Source organism: Takifugu flavidus, chromosome 19, assembly GCF_003711565.1.
Source record: "Takifugu flavidus isolate HTHZ2018 chromosome 19, ASM371156v2, whole genome shotgun sequence".
In the NCBI taxonomy this organism is placed as follows: domain Eukaryota; kingdom Metazoa; phylum Chordata; class Actinopteri; order Tetraodontiformes; family Tetraodontidae; genus Takifugu; species Takifugu flavidus.
The window spans coordinates 11,285,412-11,307,340 of NC_079538.1; the positions used below are offsets into that span (position 1 = coordinate 11,285,412).

Sequence of the window (21,929 nt, forward strand, 5' to 3'; positions counted from 1 at the left end):
AACAGCCATAGACTGACGCTTCTCCTGAACAAACACCTGCACATCTTATCACTGATAAATCTGCGTAGGTGGTACCCAAAACATGTGTATGTAAAAGTATATCTCTCCTTGATGTAGCACAGGCGTCTGCGTGTGTGTGGGTGTGGGTGTGTGTGTGTGTGTGTGTGTGTGTGTGTGTGGCCAGGAAGCTATTCTTTTCACAGTGCAGGCTGGGTTTTCCGGTGAGGGCCTTCGTTGCAAGAAACTGTCATATCTAGACGTCTGCATCACCACATGGGAGCCCCAGCTTGTGCAGAACAAAGCGTAGCAAAGCGGAGGCCACAGCCACCAGCGTGGTGCGTACGTGTGCTCGTGTTTGTGTTTGTGATAAAAAAAGGCAGGGAAAAGAAAAATGTACGAGCGGTCGAACATAGTAAGATGTCTGAGTGTGAGTCAGTGTTTGTGTGTGTGTGTGTGGGGGGGGGGGGGGGGGGGGTTGGAGCAGTACACAGGTGAGTGCTGTATCCTCCACAGACAGAAAATCTATAAAGCTAAACCTGGGGTCCTGTTAAGAGAGTAAATCTCATTCTTCACAGATATGACACGGTCATTAATAACCATTAAGCACACACACCCTCCTCGCCCCTTATGGCGTAAACCGAGTCCCACAGTTTAACACAAATCCCTCATGGACAACCTCCTTTTTTTTAAACACTGCCCAATCTACCAGTATAAAGTTCTGTTCTAAAATACCCTAGAGGAAACCTGAAGCTCCAGAGATTCTGGGCATGTGTGACTGAGCGAATACCCAGGGAGGAGCGCCGATGCCTAGAAGAGGAGCATAGCAACGTCTGCCCGTCTCGGCTGTTCCCCTAGTTTCCGCACCCCTCCCTTTTTCCTCACTTCTCTGTCTCTCCTCGCTTCTCTCCGAATGTAACACCCTAATAATTGCAAAAATCAGACAAAGACGGTTTGTGCCGCTATCGTGTGCCTGAGTCTTGATATGCAGAGCTATCTAAACTCTCTTATCACAAATCACAAACTGTCAGGGGAGGCGGCGCTCGTCTAAATTCCCAGTTTCAACCGTTAAGCTCAGTTCAGGGTTCCAGGCTGACAATTTTTTTTAAGTTGAAATATTTCTTTGCAACTATAAATCACTCCTCCCCCTTCACACCACCCACACACACACACACACACATGTTCCAGTCCACTCACTTCACCCTGGAGTGATGATCCGATGCCAAATATCTATTCTCTGAATGGAGATGGGTTCCTGGACGCCAGCCAAATAATTTCCATCTCATAATCTTTGGCGGCAAAGAAGGAACACAAACACATATTTACCTTCAGTTCACAGCTTGTAGCCATAATTCACATGGAGCAACGTTTCAGAGAGCTCATGCACAAGAGCGCATGCACAGATGCATAATGTACGTTGCGTATAAGTAGGACAATACCACAGATCTTTGCTAACAAAAAGGTGTGCCCTCATTTTTTACTCTGAGGACAAGACAGGTGTCAGACATATGAAAGACACCTGGGCCTTTTTTCTGTCTGTTTAGCAGGGCCTGTTTGTTAACCTATGCTTGACTAACAAAGCCTGGGGCTGTGTGTGTGTGTGTGTGTGTGTGTGTGTGTGTGTGTGTGTGTGTGTGTGTGTGTGTGTGTGTGTGTGTGTGTCAGGGGTATTAATAGGCATTGGTGAGCACACTTTAACAATTTAAAAATCTTAATTATTATTAATCGCGCCCATGCTCACACATGGACACAAACACACGCACACACACACACACACACGGAGGAATGCTTGCTGGTAAAACAAACAAAGAAGGAAAAAAAAGTGGATGAGAAATGAAATGTGAAACACACAGAAGAAGAACAGTGGAATCATGACAGACAGTGTCTAATTCCTCTGTATAAACTCCTGTGTGGAGGTAACATGCTTGATAGGCAAGAGCAGCGCCGCGCACGCACTGTCAAACATGCCAGCTGAGAAGGCGTGATGATAGGAGCGAATCCCGGCTGTCTAACATGATAGCAAACATACTCTGTTCCTCATTCTTGGCCTCCCTCTCTTGCTCCGCTGACACCCAGAGACCGACCTCGGCAGCGGTGTTCACCCTGTGACGGTGCTGCTGCTCTGCCTCATCTAGTGGGAGTTAAGTCAGGCAGCCTTAGAGCACCCCCTACCAGTTTGAGGAGGAGAGATTCAGTCAGTAACTCTGCTGCTGCTGCTGCTGCTGCTGCTGCTGCTGCTGTATGCTGCCACTGAACAATATATACCAGATGGAAGACATAGCTGAAGACAATGGGCCTCTTTCACCAATATTTCCATTTGTGTCAAGAGGAGGGGAAATATATCGGAATACCCAGCCAAAAGGTTTATTTTGTTAGTTGTTAATAATGTTTGTCTTGAAGTTCTCTACGCAGTTTAGCGCTATTTTCCCCAAACAATAGAGTACATTTCATAACACCTCTAAGGTTTTTAAATCACGAAAACAGAATGTCCTGTCAAATCCTCTCACAGCCATTTGAAAATTGCTTCTCTAATTGTCGTGTTCTTAAAAAAAATTGGATTTTTCCCCCCCGCTGCCGCCAAACTTGAAGGTGAAGAAAATCTGATAAGCCATGCTAAAAAAAAGTGTTTTTCTGGATTTGAAAGATTGTTGTTAATTTAACAGCGCAGATTTCATTGGGACTCAACTGAGATGACGTTTAACAGAAGCGGTGAAACTGTTTTTCCGTTAACGCCGGAGTACCGACCTTACACAACATTTTAATACCAGCTGCACATACTGATCCAGTGGTGAAGGCAGAAAAAGGCCAGGGGCACACACATGACACTCAACCACACTGTATGGGTTCAGACCTGTCTCCGTTCCTTTGTTTTCCCCATGCCGAGCTAAAAACACACATACACGCTCACACACACATAAACCCCACAGGGAAAGTCGGGTAGGATTCACGCTGTCATTGAAAATAAATGACACCAGCAACGTTGCAGATGGTTGCAATCAAAAATTCAAACAACAAGCGGCCTCGCTTAGCCTATCCGTTTCTCCCGGCTGCGGCTGCCAAGCAGAGCTGCAACAGTGTGTGTTGTGTAAGGCCAGGCCTGTGTGTTTCATTATCTTATCACCATTTAATCTGCAGCAGTCTCATTTATTTATCATAAATCTTAGATTATCTAGTCTCAAAGTGAGCAAAATACAGCTCTGCAGCTGACTGTGACTTGTTACCAAATTGCTATAAATGGCTTGAAGCTGTGAGGCATGTCATGCGGAGATGTAAATCAAATCCCCAAAACACTTTTAAGAGATACAATAATAAAGGGTCTTTATGGCGTAGCAAAATTGATTAAATGTGTTTGGTAATGCTGAAATATAGAACGTAGATGAGAGAATAAACTGCAAGGCCTCGCACTAAATCAGGAGCCAGCCATCTCCTGTGAGAATATCATCCCCTTACCACAGTGTTTGTGTGTGTGTGTGTGGGTGCGCGTGTGTGTGTGTGTGTGTGTGAGTGCGTATTTACTGTGGCATTGCAGTGTGTTCGGTGGGTTTCTCCCCTCAGCATTTGACAGCCATATGGTGCCAATAAGACAAAAACATTAAGTGTTTCACAAGTAGCATTCCCATTCTGGAAGGAAACGGTTATCATTTGTCTCCATGCATGAATACAGAAACCGAAAGTATGATAGACTGAAAATAAGGCCGGCTTTATAAAAAGGCAGGCTAAATGTTAAATGCCAGCTCGTTCACATTAAGGTGTGAGAAAATTACACGGATGTCAGCATGGCAGGTTTCTTTGTCCTGGATGTGTCTCTAAGCTGGATCATTACACAAAAAAGAGCAGTGCCCAGAGGGGATGTTTTCCTTATTAACACAAAGGAAGAACTGTAAACTAAAGGTCATATTCAACCTGGAACAGTTTCTTCTTCTTTATGCAAGATCATATGTATCTTCATGTGGTTGCATGTGTTTTTAAAGCTGACATGTATTTTTCGTGCCGGTGTGAATGTCCCTGCTCCTCTGTGACTTTGGCCTGACTTGGTGAGGATACATTTAGAATACGGCCTCTTAACGTATTAGCAGAAATATGCAGATTTTCCAGTTTGACCTATAAGGCCGTGGTTGTAGAGCACGAGGCAGGAGTTTATTTTTACCGAGCAATCATCATGTGGTTGGGAGAGCCAGGGATCGTTGGTATCGTTGTTCATCTCCTGAGATACCTGGAGAAATGCTGTTAACATCTCGTCGACTTTTCCCACCAAACTCTGAAACACCCACAGACTGTACATATGCAAAGCTCTCATTACGGACTATGTTGACTCAATCAAATTATAGTTCCCCACAGCTCTCCTCAGATCCTCAAGCCTGAGGTGTGATCCTGGTCCTTTTCAGACCCACCCATCTTAATGAAACAGCCCACAGCGCCATGTGGCCTCTACACTCTAAATGAAGTCCACTGCTAAAGATGAATCATTATTATTAAGATATACGGCATGTTTGCTGCTGTACAAGCAATTGCGTCTAGACGCACTTACGCACTTACGCACTTGCGCACTTGCACATTGTTCTCACAGGGGGGGTAGGGGGGGCAATTACATGTAAACAATGGCTCTTTTGTTTCTGTCATGGGCTCAAATGCCAGCTGTGGCGCTGAATTTGACCTCAAAGCGAGGAACAAACAAAATATGCGCAGGTCAGGTTCTGCGTTAATCGCGCAGCTGAGTCTCTCCGGTCAATGTCAGCGCTTCAGGCCACTCGGTGTCATGTGAACGAACAGGTAGAACGAGGCTCAGGTGGCCTTGCTTTTTCACTCCAGTGCTGTAGCAGACTGAGCGCATCATGTAAACCTGCTTTGAGTGTCTGCAAATGCTTCAAATGGAAGTTGCCGCTCGACACTTGTGGCCGAGTCCGCGCAAAGATGAGCGTGAAATGAAAATGATCTCCAAAAACGAGCGATTATAACGCTTCGGGCTAGAACAGACACACCCCTGAGACATTTCAATGCAGCTTTCAGCCCAGGACAAGGAAATTAAAAGGTCTCAGGCTGAGTGTCAACCGATTGTAAGTCGATTTATCCAAATATCTGCATTCTTGACTCCTTTCACCGAATGAGCTGACCGCACTGCAGGTGCCAAGCGGAATTGTGTAAATGAACCAAATAAACCCAAGACTACAGGCAAATAGTTACTTAAAAGTTTGTCCAATTTCCTACCTTTGGCCTAAAGACAAATGACGATATGAAAATAATTGAAGCTGATTTGATCTTTTCACGCAGGTAACTCGCACGCGCACGCCTGGGGATCAAACTGTACTGCCCTCCGTTTATTTTTCACTGTCAAAAAACTTTGTGGCTCACCTCAGTCTGCACCTAAACGAACAGACAGAAAGCAGAACCGATAAATCGTCAGATCAATATCCAAATTGGATCAATATTTGTCATCTGCCTGAAAAACTGCTGAGGATGCGCCACAGTCTGTCAGTTGGGAAACCAACATGTTGTTTATTGCAAACACTCGCAGTCCCAGTCTCCCTTTTATGTTTAAAGTTGCTGTTAATTATTTCAAAGTGACAAAGGAGAGAAAGGGATGCAGAGAGAGGGAGAGAGAGGGAGAGGGAGAGAGAGGGAGGGAGAATGCGATGAATGATTAGTCTAAATGCTGAATGTGTCGGGTGGGACGAAATGCGCCTAACCCTTTTCAACACAAAACAGATTGGCCAAAGATTACATCATGAACTTCTGCAATGAATTACCCAGATTAGGCCTCTGTGAAATTGGATTTGGGCAAGGCAGAGCGCTGGGAGATGAAGGTTAGATTGACATAATTGATTCGAAATTGGATTATGCGACTTTTTAATCTTATACCCACAAAAATAGGGGAATTCTTGCTTCAGCTTTAATCTGCGCGACCCGCTCTGCAATTTTTGGTCGCAGCTTTATAAAGTTTCAGCAAAGTTATGACCCTTTTCTTTTTGAATACATCGTGTATAAAGTCCGAGTTGCTGTGTGTGTGTGTGTGTGTGTGTGTGTGCGTGCGTGTGTGTGTGTGTGTGCGTGCGTGCGTGCGTGTGTGTGTGTGTGCGTGCGTGTGTCTGTATGTGTATGAGAGAGTGTGTTTAATGTGTGTGACATTGCAAAAGTAAATTTTGGAATATTTTTTGTAAATCTTGTAAATCTCTTCATAGGCCTGTAAATATTGTTAAAATAATTTTGAAACATGTGGTTTTGTGTGGGAAACAAGAGAAGGAAATAAAACAACTGCATCAAAAATAATAAATTTACATGATAACCAGGTTAAATGTCACCAAATCATCCGTATTTACGATCCAGCTCAAATGTTACAAAAGTACACAAAGGTGTGCTCGCTTTCACTCTTTGCATTATGCAAAAAGTAAAAAAAAAAAAAAAAAAACAGGCAATAACGTGTTGTGATCATGTGTTTGATAACCCACACGGATGCGCAACATTCGTGCGTGCGTACTTGCAGTCTTTGTGCTGTTAAAATAATCATCTCTCGTAGTAAAGTCACATAAAGCAGTAAAACAGTTAGTGACAGATGTTGAGATTTAAAAAAATAATTTTGTTACTCTACATAAAAATGCCCTGACACTAACTTAAATACAGACTGAAGTCGTATTAAAATCGCAGTCTTTCCCCTCCTGGGTGCACCAAGTGTGACCACATCGTTAAATGTGTTTCCACAAAACAGGGTATTTTGTCGGTGAAATGCTTCCTTGTTTCAACATTTTCTTACACTCGCAATCACGCGAGTCTGAAAACACAATGTTTTCATTCTGGAAATAATAACAAACCAAATCAAGTGTATCGTGGCTGGACTTCAACTCACCTGGTATCGTCTCCCTGTGAGTCAATGATAAGTGCTGCGGGTTCACCTGCTTGCGGCGGGACATTGCCCCGGCATTTACTCTGGCATCGCCCGGTGAACGGCACTTGGATTCGGCTTGGACCGTGATGTCGGTCCTCCTTGGATCGCAGGTGCGTAACTTTAGCCTCTCCTAATCCCCTGCTGCTATGTCACACTCTTCTTCTGTCGCGACTTTGACTTTGTCGCTCGGAAAGGCGAAGAGCCGGACAGGAGCGCAACAAGGATGGAAGACCAGTTTGTCCACAAATGTCCCGCAGCGTCTTCAGAGGAAGTAACACCTGGATTGAGGAAGCCAAAGTGTATTTTTAAGGAAACAGTCGGCTACTATCGCTGTGTGCGCAGGCAGGTAATTTTTGCTTTGACCTTTGCAGTTAAAAAACCAAAAACAATCCTGGACAGCCCACCTGAAGCGACCGAGGCAACTGATGACGGCTCTTTTGGCTCTTTAGCCGCTTTTCCTCAATCTTAATGGTATGATTATATTATCTAGGGTCAGGCGGATGCGAGGATTCCCTACAGTCCTTCCAGTCAGCAGTGGTGCGCTAAAATGACCCTTTGGCACTGACTCCTCCTGTGCGTTTTGGCATCAGTGCTCGAAACGGCAACTCTTGGCTGTGGTGGCAGTAGCCTCATTGATTGAGAGAGAGAGGGGGAGCGAGAGAGCGAGCAGGAGGGCGGGCAGACAAGACACCTCCTCCTTCTCGCCCAACAAGCAGAGGTCCGATGTTTCCTATAGTTTCCTACAGAGGCGAGCAAAGAGATGAAAGAGAGGACCACAGTGTATGTGTGTGTGTGTGTGTGTGTGTGTGTGTGTGTGTATGTGTGTGTGTGCGCGCGCGCGCGCGCGCCTTTGTATGAGTGTGTGTGAGAGAGAGAGCTCGCGCGGTACGCTTGCCTCTGTTTAGTAGGATGGGGGAATTTAAGTTCGTTCCGCTTTTACGCGGCGCGATACCCTAAATGCGTAAAGGCGGCGGACAACCCATGGACATCAGAGACGTCCCGGGAGCTCAAAATATATATCACCGTCAGTCAAAAACTGCTCTCTTAAAAAAATGCAGCGCCACGCTGTCTGTTGGAGTTTCAGCTCCATCCGTCCCTTTTTTATCGTTTACATCTGTCGCCTCTAAAGGTCATTTCATCTTTGCTTGGGATTTATCTTGGGGATCCATTTTCCACACTGTCGAGAAAGTTGGCTCAGAATACTGAAAGAAAAACATTCCTGAACCACCGACTTTTTAAATTATATTAATTGAAACGCTTCACTCTCAGTGTTTAAGTGGCTCCCCTAATTAAGATAAGTAATAATTTACCAATAACTGACATCCCGGGTCGTGGAAGTGACCAAATGACCCTATTGTGTTTCAGTGGGCTGCACGCCTACTGTACGTCCTCACACTTCATCGGAGGTGGGACTCTGTTGTCGAGATCATGTTGCGAGGCAACAGTACCCTCTATTGGCACAGTGGGGAGACGGCGCACACATATTCAAGGAATCGAAACCCTTTCCACTCTTGTTATTTAGACGTGAAGCATCCTTAATGCGCCTTTTATACAATCCAGCAACTGAGGGAGTCCTTGAAGAGAAAATCAGGTTTGCTCGGAAGCAATTAATGGCACTAACGTGCAATCATTGGCACACATATTCATTTATATCAGTGCAGGCACAGGTGAGCACTCAGCACAGCTCAGCTAAGAACACACTCGAGTTTCTTTTTATGAAAAACCTTCCAAAACAATTCACAATTGAAAAACATTGTTGGATAAAATTATGAAGCCTATTAAGGCTGTTTAAAACTGACATTATTTCCATGAGGATCAGCAGAGAAGTGTACAGCTATAGCAATGCATTTTATAGTCTCCCATTAATAAAAGATGGTGGGCAATTTTAAGAGCATTAGAAGTTTGATTGCTTCGGGGCAGGCCTAGGGGACTTTCAGGCCAGTAATTATTTATATAAATGAAATGTCATCTCAGCTCTGGCTCAAGTAGACATAACCTCAGCAGACTCCACATGGAAACACTACAGCACAACAGCTATCTTTCACAGAGGCCGAGCATGTTGTCAAGCATATTGCTTTGACTAGAGTACATAAATTGGGCATGTGATATCACATGAAATGTCTTCTCTTTTTTCTTTTTTTTTTTTTGCATGAGGGCAAGAGAGCAACAGCGTGTTGTGGACATGCTGGATGCAGAAGGAAAACATTATTCTGAGTTCACACACTGCCTTGCTGTCCCTGCTGGCTTGCAGGCAGCTCCTTGATCCTCACCCATGGGTTTCTCAATAATACATCAATGCCTCCATTATAGCCTGTATCTGCTGGCTCCGGGCAAGTGCAGTTTAAGCCGGGCTGTGCGGAGCCAATATAGCACAAATACCCAGCTTGTGGACACAGGAAAGGTTTTAAGTCCAAAGTGTTGCCTCCAAGGAGACATGCATCTCGTGTGGTAAGTGCCACTGTTGGAGTGGAGACACCCAAACGCACCACTGGGCGAGACCTACGCACAAGAACTGAGCTCATGCTGGGATGAAAGTTTTGTCCAAGTAACAAGAAATGTTATGTCGACAGCGTCTCGAGGTTGCTATCACCTAAAATACATGTGAAGAAAAAGGAAAAGCACTTTTTCTCTTGCCCATTACCGGACAAAGGAATGGGGAACCTAACATCCTTCTAAATGTAAATTAAATGATTTCATCCTCAAATAAACCAATATGCAGTGTGGAGTGTGATGCAGTTTTCAAGAATAAGGAGAATATATAATGCTAGCAAAGTCCAATTTTTAATTTGGACAATATAAATGATTTAGTGTTGGCTTTTCTGTGAAAAAGCATGGCTTAATGTTGGCTTGGCTGCTCAATAGAGTGAATCTTTAGGTCAAAGGCAAATATGAACCATAAAACATGAGCCTGAGGATGTCACTGTACATTAGTGGACAAGGGGATATAAGATATTACTAGCTTTGATTCTGGGTCATAACCCTCCTTGAATTCTCCTCTTACATTTTTCATGCCACTTCACTCTGTTTAGTCTCTGAAGAATAGCAAACTTGCCTTAATGTCTTAAAATAGCTCACTAAACAATATAAGAAAGACGGAAACTGCAGTAAACATAACACAGACTTGCTGTACAGCTGTAGCTTGGTGTAATGTTAAAAAGGTGGTCAACGCACACCTTTTCCTGTGCTAAACCACAGCAAGACTGACATAAACAATTAAAGGTCCACTTCAGGACAGCGCATAGTGATATGAATATTGCTCTGGGATTTGCTTATAGTTGGTGCTTCATTATGCAATGTTTAATATTAATATAGAAAGTACAAGTATATATTATTCATAAGCTGATTTACTGTGGCTTCCCTCCCTCCCTCCCTCCCTCCCTCCCTTCCTTCCTGTGTGTGTGTGTGTGTGTGTGTGTGTGTGTGTGTGTGTGTGTACTTGAGTGACAGATTGAGATGCTCCTTTGCTATGGGCAATACAACTAGACAAGGTGCCTACTTTTCCAAAGGACACATCCTGACAATTTCTCCCACAGTTAAGAGGATTTGTCCAAGTACGGGTGAATATATAATGCATGCAGATCCCAAAATTTTAATTTGGACACAGTAAATGATTCAGAAATGGCTCATCTCAGACACGAGGGCAGTGAGAGAAGCAGTCTGGGCACAAGATGCTACTTCTCTCGGTCGAATCAGTCATGGATGATGATAGGGAGCACCTGTTCACGTCACATTTCAAAATGGGAACAGAAAAAATTTATAAAGATACATGTGTATGATGTAGGTGCAAATGAACAACAAACCTTGCCTCTCAGGTTTTTTCCCAATTTACCAACTATGAAGAAAAAAATAAACTCATTAGTGATATGCCACATATCTGACAGCTTTTAACTCCCTTAAATTTTGCATTTTTTTTATTCATTACTGGTATGCACATGAGCATTGTTGCATCATCATACAGGATATCAGTATTGGGGGTGAATATAATTGGACTGGTGAATTAAAAACATGTCATTATTATTCATCGTGGAAAGTAATTCATTCAAGGAATGGAAAGAAGTTAAGATTTAAGATAAGCTCTTGATTTATCATTTAAAATAGAGAAAGACAGGGATAAAAGGAGAGATACTCATACCTTTGTTTCAAAAATTCAGTCTCGCTTACGAAGTTTAACAGTTATTATTTGTTTCCCTCTAGTGGTTAATTGGGGAATAGCACATTTAATTTCTATTAAGGAAATGTTTTTGTTTTTTTTCCTGCTTTGTTTTTTTTTTTTGTTATGTGTGTAGTAATTAACTAAGTAATTAACTAGCACATATCAAGAGGGTAATTTAGAGTTTAAATCTAAATATACTGGGGGAAAAGAAAATCTACCAGTCGCTCCAGCGTAATTACGTCCTACGTCTTACGTAATGACGTTGGACGTCATTTCTGTGACGTTGACCCATGATGGCGGAGTTACAATGGAGTCTGCGGATGGTCACTTGTTAGCTACGATACCGTGATCACTGTGGAATTTAAACGCCGCTGCCTATTTTGTTGACTTCTGTCCTCGGCTACATGTTAAAGGCAAGATATTTATAGTCACAACCAGATATTAGAAAAATAAATAATGAAATCCGACTCATCGCTGGCTCAAAGTCAGCGAATAGAGCAGGTTTGCTAACCTACGCTAGGTTGCTAACAAGTCACTTGTGTGTTGAGTGATTGTCATTGATGTCTACTTTTTTTTTAATTACTTCATTTGAATTTTCCTTTCCCGGTTTGACTTTACTCGTATACACGTATATTTGATTTAAATTATGCACTCGTCTGGTGTGATCTCGACCGTTACATTACTGTTACTAACTTTTGTCGTGTTTGCTCGGCTAACACCTCACGTTCGCTGCTAACCGTAGGTAGCTTATTCGTCGTGTTGATCCCATGCAATTAAGCAGGTGCTGGTAGCGGTAATAAACGTCCCCGTCACCGCCCTCTGCTTCACATACCAACGCAGTATGAATCGGGGAAGGTTTATACTTTAATCGAGGAACACTTGTTGGTCATATAATCATGGTTATCTGTCATCTCCACAGCCAGGTGTGGCGGGTCCATCCTCTGTTTCCTCTCCTCAGCCAATGAAGGATTCCAAAGAGAACTTGTCCAGTCAAGGAATGTTGGACCACATCAAGCCATGCTGGTACTGGGACAAAAAGGATTTAGCCCACACCCCATCTCAGTCTGAAGGACTAGATCCTGGAACTGAGGCTCGCTATCGGAGAGAAGGAGCCCGCTTCATATTTGACGTGGGAACCAGACTTGGCCTGTATCCTTGATGGGCAGTATAATTAAATACTGGCAAAAGACTGAGAAAATAATCTAAAAACTTTTTTTTTGCAGTAGTAACATTCAGATCTTGGGTGTAAGTTAAGTGACCTTGACAAGTCATCAGACACTATGACACACTGGCCACCGGCATCATATATTTCCACCGCTTCTACATGTTTCACTCCTTCAAGCAGTTTCCCAGATATGTAAGATCAGACGATCATTCTCATTGACTTGTCACCTGAAAGCGGACTCATTTGACAATTGTGATATGGCCTTTATCCAATCAGGTTACAGGGGCATGCTGTCTTTTCTTGGCGGGAAAAGTGGAGGAGACCCCAAAGAAGTGCAAAGACATCATCAAAACTGCCCGAAGTTTGCTAAACGATGTGCAGTTTGCCCAGTTTGGAGATGATCCAAAGGTGCTATTATTTCAAATATTTTCCAAATGCAGCCTAAAATGGACTTACATAAGACAGAAGTCATAGTTATTCTAACCTTTGCCTTCATTCATTTCTCTGCTTTCTCATAGGAAGAGGTGATGGTGCTGGAGAGAATTTTGCTTCAGACTATTAAATTTGACCTGCAGGTGGAACATCCTTACATGTTCCTGCTTCGCTATGTGAAGCAACTTAAAGGTTGGATGAAATTCTCTCTTTACATGTGCACTGTTGATACATCATCATACAGTACGTGAAAAACTAATGGACCCTTGTAATGTAGGCGAGAAGAATAAAGTTTGCAAGGTCCTGCAGATGGCATGGACTTTTGTCAACGACAGGTAGGCAGTGGAGTAGGTCATGTGTGGGATTCCGGGGAAATGTTTGCATTAAACTCTGTTTTCTCAGTCCTTTTCTCACTTCTGAAAAGTCCTTTTCTCACTAGGTTCAAACCACCTGGAGTTTCTACCTCTTGTGACAAAATAATCTAACTTTTTACATCTTTTAGGGAAAAGTGTAGACACCATTCAGGACCTTAATTGTGTGTTGTGTGTTCCTGGCAGCCTGTGCACCATGCTGTCCCTCCAGTGGGAGCCAGAGATCATCGCCGTTGCTGTCATGTACCTGGCCGGACGCCTCTGTAAGTTTGACATCCAGGAGTGGACCGCCAAGCAGTCGTCGCGTCGCTGGTGGGAGCAGTTCGTCCAGGATGTTCCAGTTGAACTGCTAGAAGGTGCCGATCGTGAAACATTTGTCCTGTCGCAGCGCTTCGCTCCACCTACCTTTGTTTGAACAAAAACCTCATTTTTGTTGTAGATATCTGTCATCAGATCCTGGACCTGTATTCCCAGGGGAACAAGACGATTCCTCAGCAGCTACAGGAGAAGGAGAGGACGCTGGCTCCTCCTGCCCCTGCACCTCCAACCCCACAGGGACCACCACCAGCCAACAACCCTCCTCCCCCACCACCAAAGAAGACCTCCCCTCAGGGAAGCAGCCCTGCGCGCCAGCTCAAACGCTCACTCGTGAGTGCATGTGTGAATGTGTCCCATCTCTAAGCGGGTGATCAGTATTAAGTCGGTTGCTCTTGTTTTTTAAAGTTCTACATTTTTCAGTGTTTCCATAATTTCTTCCACTCTTTTCTTTCACACAGACGTCCCCAAAAGATGAACCAAAGGCTCCTGGTAAACACGCATAACTGAGCTTTGTTAATCTCCTTTCATTGACTGATAATAAACCAATTCTAATGCGGGTCGCGTTCCTGTTATTGGCAGGGTTTGTTTTAACTGCACCTTTAATTTACAGAACAACTCGGATCAAAGATTCCTAGACTTGAGAGCCCGATGCCCCCTCTGCCCACATCACAGCCTCCCCCAGGTAAGAAAGTTGTAAAAAACCATCCATCTGCCGTTCTGTTAGTGCCAACACCAGGCCTGGAATGGACTGCCAGAACTTTAGACCCAAAGCTCTCACCCCCGGTGTCCACATAAACGTCTGAGATACTGAAGCGTAGCTCCAACTTGGCGTGTCAGGGATGCTCCAGAGGCACGGTGAGGTACTCGCTGTGGAAATACAGCTGCTCACTGGAATGAGGGTGGATCTGCTCGGCGGTGCGGCACAGACTCTTTATGTGGAAACTGGGGGTCAGTCCGATTACGTCCCTGGTCAAACATCTGGGCATTCTTCCCCAGATTTGCATACTTCTAACCCCCAGACCAAAATGAGTCTGGTAATGAGCTCTCCTGCGGTCGAGCCTGTTAATTTCCAGCTGTGTGGTCACCGTCTGAGAATGAAAAGGTTGTTTGTTCATATGACAGTGGGAATTCTTGTTTATCAGACATTTTTAAACCACTTTTTAATGACTGAACGCCACTTAAATGGCCCTAAGTGTTTCATCTCCAGTGATGGATGGCGTGTGCTTCTTTAACATTTTTTAAAATTCTCCACAGACCGCAAAGCCCCAGCCCCGGCTCCGGCACCTCCCGCTGAAGCAGAACCAGGAACTGAAGTCGCTCCTCCTCCGCCACATGCTCCACCTCCGCATCAGCAGCCCCCTCCCCTGCCTCATCGTCCTCCTCCGCCCCCACCGTCCAACTACCTCATGTCCACCACCAGCTCCTACATGTCGGGTGAAGGGTTCCAGAGCCTGCAGTCCATGATGAAGACAGAAGGCCCCTCCTACGCTCCCATGCCACCCAGTTATGCTGCTCCGATGCCACCGTATCATGTGTATCCCCCTCCTGCAGCACCACCTCCAGGTCCTCCTCCTACCAGCTATCCACCACCCAGCTTGCCACCGGCGTATCCACCTCCAGGCTACAACAGCTATCCCCCACCGCCGCCACGCATGCCGCCAGGCCACGTTCCCCCTCCAGGTATCGGTCTGCCGCCTGCCGGGTACCCTCCCCCACCTCCCGTGCCCCCGGGGCAAGCACAAGTGCCCTTGCCGCCACCGCCGGGCATGCCCCTGAACCGCGGTGGGTGGATGAGATGAGGGCACCGCACCAGGGTCACGGACTAAATCTGCACGGAGCCGCAGCTGATGGAGGAAGTTTCCTGGAACAGCACGGATCCTCCGATGCCGAGGGAGAGCCTTTTTGTGTCCTGTCGCCTCATTAATGTGGCTTAAAAACATTTAGACTTCAAAGTTTCCTGGGCAGCTGCACTGAAGAGCAGTGACAGTTGTACAGGCACAGTTTTAGAATTATGTCCTGGTCATTGTTATAGAAATGTACTATCTTCTGTTCCCTTTTATACTTCAGGGGTGAAAACTGGGATTTTCTAAATGTCTCTGTCTCCTTCCCCATATGTTGAGGTGGATGAACATTAAGAAAACCATCATACAGCCTGTTCAGCTGTCCTCTAAAGTGTCCTGTGACAAGATTACAGCTGTCACATCAACTGTGGACCACTGGAAAGTCTAAGATTTAGATTTTATTTCCATGTTTGAGGTTCCATGTGTGCCTTAAACAGGCTCTTTTCTCTGTTTTGTTATTGGCCGTTGGGAAATAAAGTGTGCTTCATTTCTTTAAAGTTTGTTTAATCTTCATACCAATAAAGCATGAAAATAATTTCAATCAAAACTTAAACTTAAAGCAACACTGATTTCACAGCAAGTTGGGAATAAGTAGCCAGACTCCAGAGAAACATTGACTTTTTACACCGCTAGGGGGCAGTGTGACTGAAGGAAACGGGGGGAAAGACCAGACGTTACAGTATCAATCAACTTTTATTTTCTCCCAAATTGTTCTAAGAATTATCTAAGATTTTCAGCTGTCGAACAATCCTATGAGTACAACTCATGAAAAAAGTCACAGCCATGCTAGTTACTACAGGAGCCGACGTATACGCTGTCGAATCTAGAATTGTTCACTGGTTTTAGCTTTTTAGCAGAAAAAAACAAACACTAAAGACATTTACAAAAAGAGACAGTTGGGTTCCAAATCAAAACACCATGCAGAAAAAGGGTGGCAAGCCTCAAATCAAATGCCACTTCCTGTATATACTGTATAAAGTATTCAAAATGGTACAGTGGCTTCGAATTAGTTCCTAGAAAAAAGGACACTTCTATAAAATCATACCTTGATTTAGTTTTTTTACCCATTATTTGAGCTTGCATGGCGGGCAGCCTCACAAAATGTTCTAATTTGGAACAAACAACACTAGAAATGGGACAGCCTGAGCTGTCAGCCACCAAAGTGACCCGATAAATCGGATAGATCAGCTACGGCGAGCTCTCCCATCTCTATCTGACATCTGGCAAATAAATACTCTGAGGAGAAACGTGTTTGTTCACTCTGACATCAAGAAATGTTTTCAAGAGGAGACAGCGAATGGAAGACTCTCAAAGAGAAGAAGGATCCGTGTCGCGAAAGATGCGCTGCATCCACGCACCTGCTGAATCCATGGCAACAGCAAGAAACCTCCCTTTTTCATCTGCTGATAAAACAAAACCAGAGATAAGGATGCTGAACTGGGCTTTTTCATTTTCAATTCTTTTTTTGGATGGATTCAGCAAACGCCTTCAGCAGCCTCTGACCGAGATGTAACCGGGTTTGTCACACACACACACACGCACACACACACAGCCTGACTCTGTCATAGATGCTAAAGCTGGAGTCCTCCCAACCTGAGAAAATGATTGTCGAGCATGCACACAGCATACGTTGTTTACATTTTCGTTAATTTTTGTTTCTTTTGGCTGATTTCACAAACGTGAATGATCTACCCATTAGCATGTGGACATGATTGGATTCAGAATGGCCTCAAAGGATTTTCAGAAGTTACATAGCGACCAGATAACAAGTCATTAAAAAAAAAGAAAGATAGATAGATAGATAGAAAAAAAAGACAACGTTTTTACTAAAATCAAACCCTTGTTCGGGTCTGTACGTGTGTGCTTATCAAACTAAAGTATTGATCACATGGCCACGCTAGAATACAAAAGAGATAAAGTAAAATCAATAACAATGAAGTAGTGCTATGGTTTTATACATAATATACACAAGTTAACAGTGATCTCTAGACGTTTATTTATCATAGACTTGTCTTATGAGCAAAAGGCGCTAGGTCACAGTGGGTTTCACATTAGTTAACACTTTTGAACGCTAATACTAATTATACTCTTTCACCACTAGGGGGAGTTATACGCGCGACAGGAGCTAAGGAGGAAACTTCTCAGGTGAGACCACTGCGATGCTTCTGTCACACCCCAGTGGAGAGATCTCAGCAGGTCTGTGCTTGAAACCATGTTGTATTGCTAGCCTAGCGCAGGACAGGTTTGCCACGGAGGACAGGAACTGAAGTGTGTTGGTAGCTCTCGCAGACAGCGGCGGCGTCGCCTCCGAGACGGTGGGAAAAAAGTGGTGCGTTGGTGAATCTAGCTGCCAGTCGCCTTATAAACTCGGATTTAAATGTTTTTTGTGTGTAAATGGCAGGTTAACGGGTCCGTTCGTTAGCCAGACTTTTGAGTGTCTATCGAAGGAATGCAGTAGGCAGTGCGGAGTAGAGCGTGATGGACTGTGTCGGCAGGTAGTCGGAGGTGTCTTCAGGTGAGCTGCAGGTACTGCAAATCCTGAACTCTCTCTCTTTTTCCGGCTGCTTGCCGCGCTACAGCGGCCCTTTGAACTGGTTCCCAGAGAGGTGCTGCCTGACGGACAGCTTTGATCCGGCCGCGTCCCCCAGCTTTCTCCACACCACCTGCGAACAGACGAGAGGGGGAAGTCAAGAGGCGCAGGAAGAGAGAAGCAGACACAAGAGATGGAGGGGGGGTGGAAAGGAGGAGAGTCTTTCTTCTTCACTTCACTGGCTCACAGTTTGACTTTGAGCTGGTGGCAGACCCACATTACGGCTTCGCTATCTCTGAATCTCCGTCCTCACACGGCTGCTCTCTGCTGCTGAGATCTCTCTGCACTAAGAGGGGAGGGGGGCCCAGGGGACCCTACTGATACTACAGTGGTACTTTTGTGGTGCTCATCCAGATTCCTCCCTGTCACATACCTCTGCAGGGCCAAAACAGGATAGGGCAGCTCTCTCTCTCTAATCAGCAGACCTTTTATCCCGCACTGGGGCCTTTCAGGGCCAGCAGACAAAGATGGAGAGAGATGGGGAGATGGAGGAGAGGGAGTGCTCTTTTCCAGGCCGCTCTGGTTTAATTGCTCTGACAGCTCAACTATGAGACTTTGGACTGGGGTTGGAACGGGGACGAGGGAGGACGAGGAGGGTGAGGGTGGGAAGCTGAGAGAGGAGATGGAAAGAGAGAGCTGTGCCCAGACTCTGCTGCAGATGCCATTTCTAACCAAATGAGTCTAAATAAGGCATCCTCATTAGTGCGAGCGGCTCAGAAAGTGACCTGATTTGCACCCGGCTGAGGAGAATGCAAAAACTAACAGAACAAACAGGGGCATTGTGGGAAAAAGGACCACATTGTTTACACCAATGGTTCTTTATCCATCCCAAGAAAGAAGGAAAACATTCCCAAATAAAACCCGATTTTCTTGCATCTCATTTAAACGGGTCTCTTAGTTTTAAGAAGAAAAAATAAAACTCTTACGTTGCACATTTCTCTCACGATGGCCTTCTCCTTCTCGCTCAGATCGTCCTCGTAGTCCTCTGGAACCTGCTTGTCTAGGTTCTCATGAACCTCCAGCACCTGTGGGCAGATGCAGCCGTGAGCCTTTAAAGCTGAACAATTTTATTAGCCTCATTAAAGACAAAGCATTCTTTTTTTAAGGCGAGTCTAGACACTGCAGTTACTTCCAGAGGCTCTACTTTTTCCTAAGTTGCAGTATTTTAGGTACCTGCCCACAATCGCGGCACCAACATGTTTACGTAAACATTTTCTTTACGTTACATGACTGCCCCACGGTGGCCAAAGATAGGAACTACACGGCGCATCTATAATCGGAACAAATATTAATCGTATTTAACCAGTTTGATACCAACAAGTTCAGTCTGATGTGTGCACTGAGTTTTAACTCCAATCTTAAAGCAGCTCTGGTGAAATGGTGAATAAGTCTTCCAACCTTCATGGCATGCACCACGGCCTCAGGCTTCTGGACGCAGGACAGGTATCCTGTAGCAGGAGAGGACTCACTGGTTGGGAGGCGGCCAGTACCCTTAAAGAAGGAGGACACAACCGCTGTTATGGTTTGTAGCTTTTCTTCCAGAGAAGTTGAGCTAGGATGCGGGAGGAACAGGAGCTGGATCCGTAACCTCCACAGAATACTGAATAAGCCTTAAAGCGCCACTGTGATCAGAGTTGGATGTGATCTAACGGGAGGGATTTATTGTGCTGCAGCGATGAAAATAGCATCCGTTTCCCCCCAAATCAAATCATGTGTTTTTCTTCCCCCTACGTCTGGATCTGTGTATTAAACTCCACAGTCAGGTATGCTACCTGCACGCTCTGACTTAACCTGGTGTGATGGGAGCAGCCAGCCAGGGAAGAGGAGCCGAGACCCCTGCCTGACTCATCTTACCCCCCCTGGTCTGTTCCAAACAGTGGCTCTCTGTTGGAGGGACAAACAATGGCTCCATTCAGTGTTCGGCAGCATCGGGGCCCTGCATTAGACACAGCTCCGCGGCTCCGCGGCCTATTCTCCTCTAACCAGCGATGCATTTTACCCGCTGGCCCAGTTTAGGTGCCAGGGGGAGCCCACATGACCTGACAGTGCAGAAATATAGAATAACAATCCCGCAGTGACCCGGAGGGATGTTTAGAGGGAAACAGGTTATTCATAATCAATGGATGTAGACATGAGATATTTTATTTATGGCATCTGATCAATCGCGATCGCTTTCATGAAACTGCTCAGATGGTCTTTAGCATTAATTAGCATCGTTTCCCAGGAAAACGTTTGTTTTCTTCCAGACACTCTGCGGTGGCTTCCTACTGGTGCGAATCTCCCTCTGAAATGCATTTTAAAGTCAGCTAAAGGAAACAAAAACAGCACATAAATCAGCGTCGCCCCCCTTCGATGGTCTCTTTGGTGGGTTGGAGCCATTGTTTGAAATGTGTAAACACTTTGTGCTCCCATCAGAGCCAGGTTTCCCGGTTTATTTTGATTTGGGGAGCAGCACAGGGAGGAAACTGATTTAGACAGGCGGGAAAAACAGCTCTGTGGAGTGTTTACGGTCCTGCAGCTGAACGCCGAGAGACGACCGGCTGTACATAAACAGGCCTGATTTAGAGCGTCTGCGTGTCCTTTCTTTAGCCCGCTTATTTTTGTCACGACTGTTTTTCTGACAATATCACGCTACAGAACACGGTCGGGGAGTCACGCTCCTCACTCGACGATGATCAGATGATTCTCGTCCGTCAGCCGAGATAGCAGCGTCGCTGCCTGATGACACTGAGGTCAGACGGGCCCCAAACAGCCAAAAACAACAACTCTGTGATGGCAAGAGTCCTACTCATGATATGTTTTGACAAAACTTGAATCCCCACTTTTCCTCAAACCAAAAGAGAGGTTTTGCTGGTCCCAGGAGCCCACTGACCCCAGTTAAGGACTGAAAAAACCACCTCTACTGTCATGAAAACCTCTTCCTTGTTTCCAACATCACCTTCAGCAGGGGAGCGTCAATATCAAGCAGAAGGCATTTGTTTATCTTTTATACAGTGAGGACAGACATCTGGACAGGGGACAAAGGTTCCTGATTATAACTGGATGGTGTTTAAAACCCTTCGAGGGGGCAGGTTTGACTCAGGTGCTTATCCAGAGTGGCGGTTCCCACCCCCGACTCCCTGCCACTGTGATTAAAAGACAATATTGATTCTTTTCATCCTCTGATTGAGGGTATAGCCACACTCGGAGCTAACTTAAGCAGTCAGAAAACAATTATGGTGCCTCCCCCTTGCAGACACAGGCAGGGTCAGGGGTGGCGCTGGATTGGAGAGGATTATTACTTTCATTGTGGGATTCAGTTCAAACCGGCTCCTGGGAGGAGAACGGAAACCGATGGAGGGAGGACAGGAGAGGGCGGAATGTGGAGGCCGACCGCTTTCAAACCTTGCTCTCCGTCTTGGATTACAGCCTTCCTCCTCTGTTATTCCAGTCTGTTTCATCTTCCTTCCTTTCCCTCATCTTTGTTCTTCCCTCTAGTGCTTCATTTCCTGTTGAAGCTGATCTGATGCGTATCCCTGAAATTCAGTGTGTGTTTGCGTTTACCCCGAAAGTCACAAATTCTGATCACTGAACGTTGGGTATACGTGTGTATTTGTCCCCCCTCCCAGGCTTTATGGTGACCTCTGTGGTTCTGTTAGTTCTTCCTGGCTACTGACCACGTGCATGGCGTCCTGGCGCTGGGGCAGCGAGGACAGCTGGGACTCGGAATGGTACAGGCTCATTCCCTTCCTCAGGGCCCGGAGGTCACCTGGGTTGCACTGCTGAGCACAAAAACAAACACACAGACAAAAACAAGGAACAATGAAAAAGCAACATCAGGCATGTTTTAAGCTCTTCTTGCAAATTTGTGTTCTCCATTATGAAAAACCAACATTTCTAATGCGGATGCACATTTGTACATAAAGAAACTGGAGACTGGTCATTGTTTTTGTGGATTACCAAAGAACAATTATGTTCAAAGTCTATACTCTGGATATATGCCCTGCAGCTCACAGCCTGTCAATATCTTTGATGGTCCTATTGGATAGTACGTCACTGTATTATAATTTAACCTGACTGATGCGTCAGTGTCCTCCACTGACTCCTGCCATCGCTCTGAGCCCCAAACCTTTCATGTGTTACATAAACGGCGCTTCGGTTCACTAAACCGCGCCACGTCTCGTGGTCGTCGAGGGACGGAGTTGC

General features: G+C 45.2%; 3 protein-coding genes across 10 annotated transcripts in view; 1 reads left to right on the forward strand and 2 right to left on the reverse strand.

Annotated features, from left to right (window-relative positions):
- Window positions 1-7,521, reverse strand: part of bcl11bb (BCL11 transcription factor B b) — a 29,052-nt gene extending 21,531 nt beyond the window's left edge. Inside the window, exons 1-2 of one of the 5 annotated variants that reach the window (XM_057017771.1) lie at window positions 7,279-7,521; window positions 6,836-7,152 (exon numbers count right to left, since the gene is read on the reverse strand). In XM_057017771.1, the coding sequence (XP_056873751.1) occupies window positions 6,836-6,899 (64 nt within the window). In that variant the 5' untranslated portion in view covers window positions 6,900-7,152; window positions 7,279-7,521. Of the gene's footprint in view, window positions 1-1,194; window positions 1,287-2,026; window positions 6,807-6,835 lie in introns of those variants that run through there. The other 4 variants (XM_057017766.1, XM_057017769.1, XM_057017767.1 and 1 more) reach the window with 4 other exon arrangements.
- A 3,764-nt stretch (window positions 7,522-11,285) lies between these two features.
- Window positions 11,286-15,651, forward strand: ccnk (cyclin K). The gene is made up of 11 exons (XM_057016614.1): window positions 11,286-11,440; window positions 11,947-12,176; window positions 12,303-12,384; window positions 12,469-12,600; window positions 12,711-12,816; window positions 12,902-12,959; window positions 13,182-13,351; window positions 13,435-13,643; window positions 13,772-13,802; window positions 13,924-13,995; window positions 14,568-15,651. The coding sequence occupies exons 1-11, from the start codon at window positions 11,432-11,434 to the stop codon at window positions 15,110-15,112; spliced, it is 1,644 nt and encodes a 547-aa protein (XP_056872594.1). The 5' UTR covers window positions 11,286-11,431; the 3' UTR covers window positions 15,113-15,651.
- A 177-nt stretch (window positions 15,652-15,828) lies between these two features.
- The window catches only part of ccdc85cb (coiled-coil domain containing 85C, b), a 30,750-nt gene continuing 24,649 nt past the window's right edge, over window positions 15,829-21,929 (reverse strand). For 2 of the 4 annotated variants that reach the window (XM_057016625.1, XM_057016622.1), the window contains 4 exons: window positions 21,401-21,502; window positions 19,143-19,235; window positions 18,671-18,769; window positions 15,829-17,817 (listed from right to left, as the gene is read on the reverse strand). In XM_057016625.1, coding sequence (XP_056872605.1) covers window positions 17,728-17,817; window positions 18,671-18,769; window positions 19,143-19,235; window positions 21,401-21,502 — 384 coding nt within the window. In that variant the 3' untranslated portion in view covers window positions 15,829-17,727. Of the gene's footprint in view, window positions 17,818-18,670; window positions 18,770-19,142; window positions 19,236-21,400; window positions 21,506-21,929 lie in introns of all 4 variants that reach the window. The other 2 variants (XM_057016624.1, XM_057016621.1) reach the window with 1 other exon arrangement.

Bases quoted from the DNA above. Each gene is read 5' to 3' on its own strand.
- ccnk (XM_057016614.1), top strand. The intron at 12,817-12,901 runs GTTGGATGAAAT...CTTGTAATGTAG, and splicing joins CTATGTGAAGCAACTTAAAG to GCGAGAAGAATAAAGTTTGC. The intron at 13,803-13,923 runs GTAAACACGCAT...TTTAATTTACAG, and splicing joins AGATGAACCAAAGGCTCCTG to AACAACTCGGATCAAAGATT.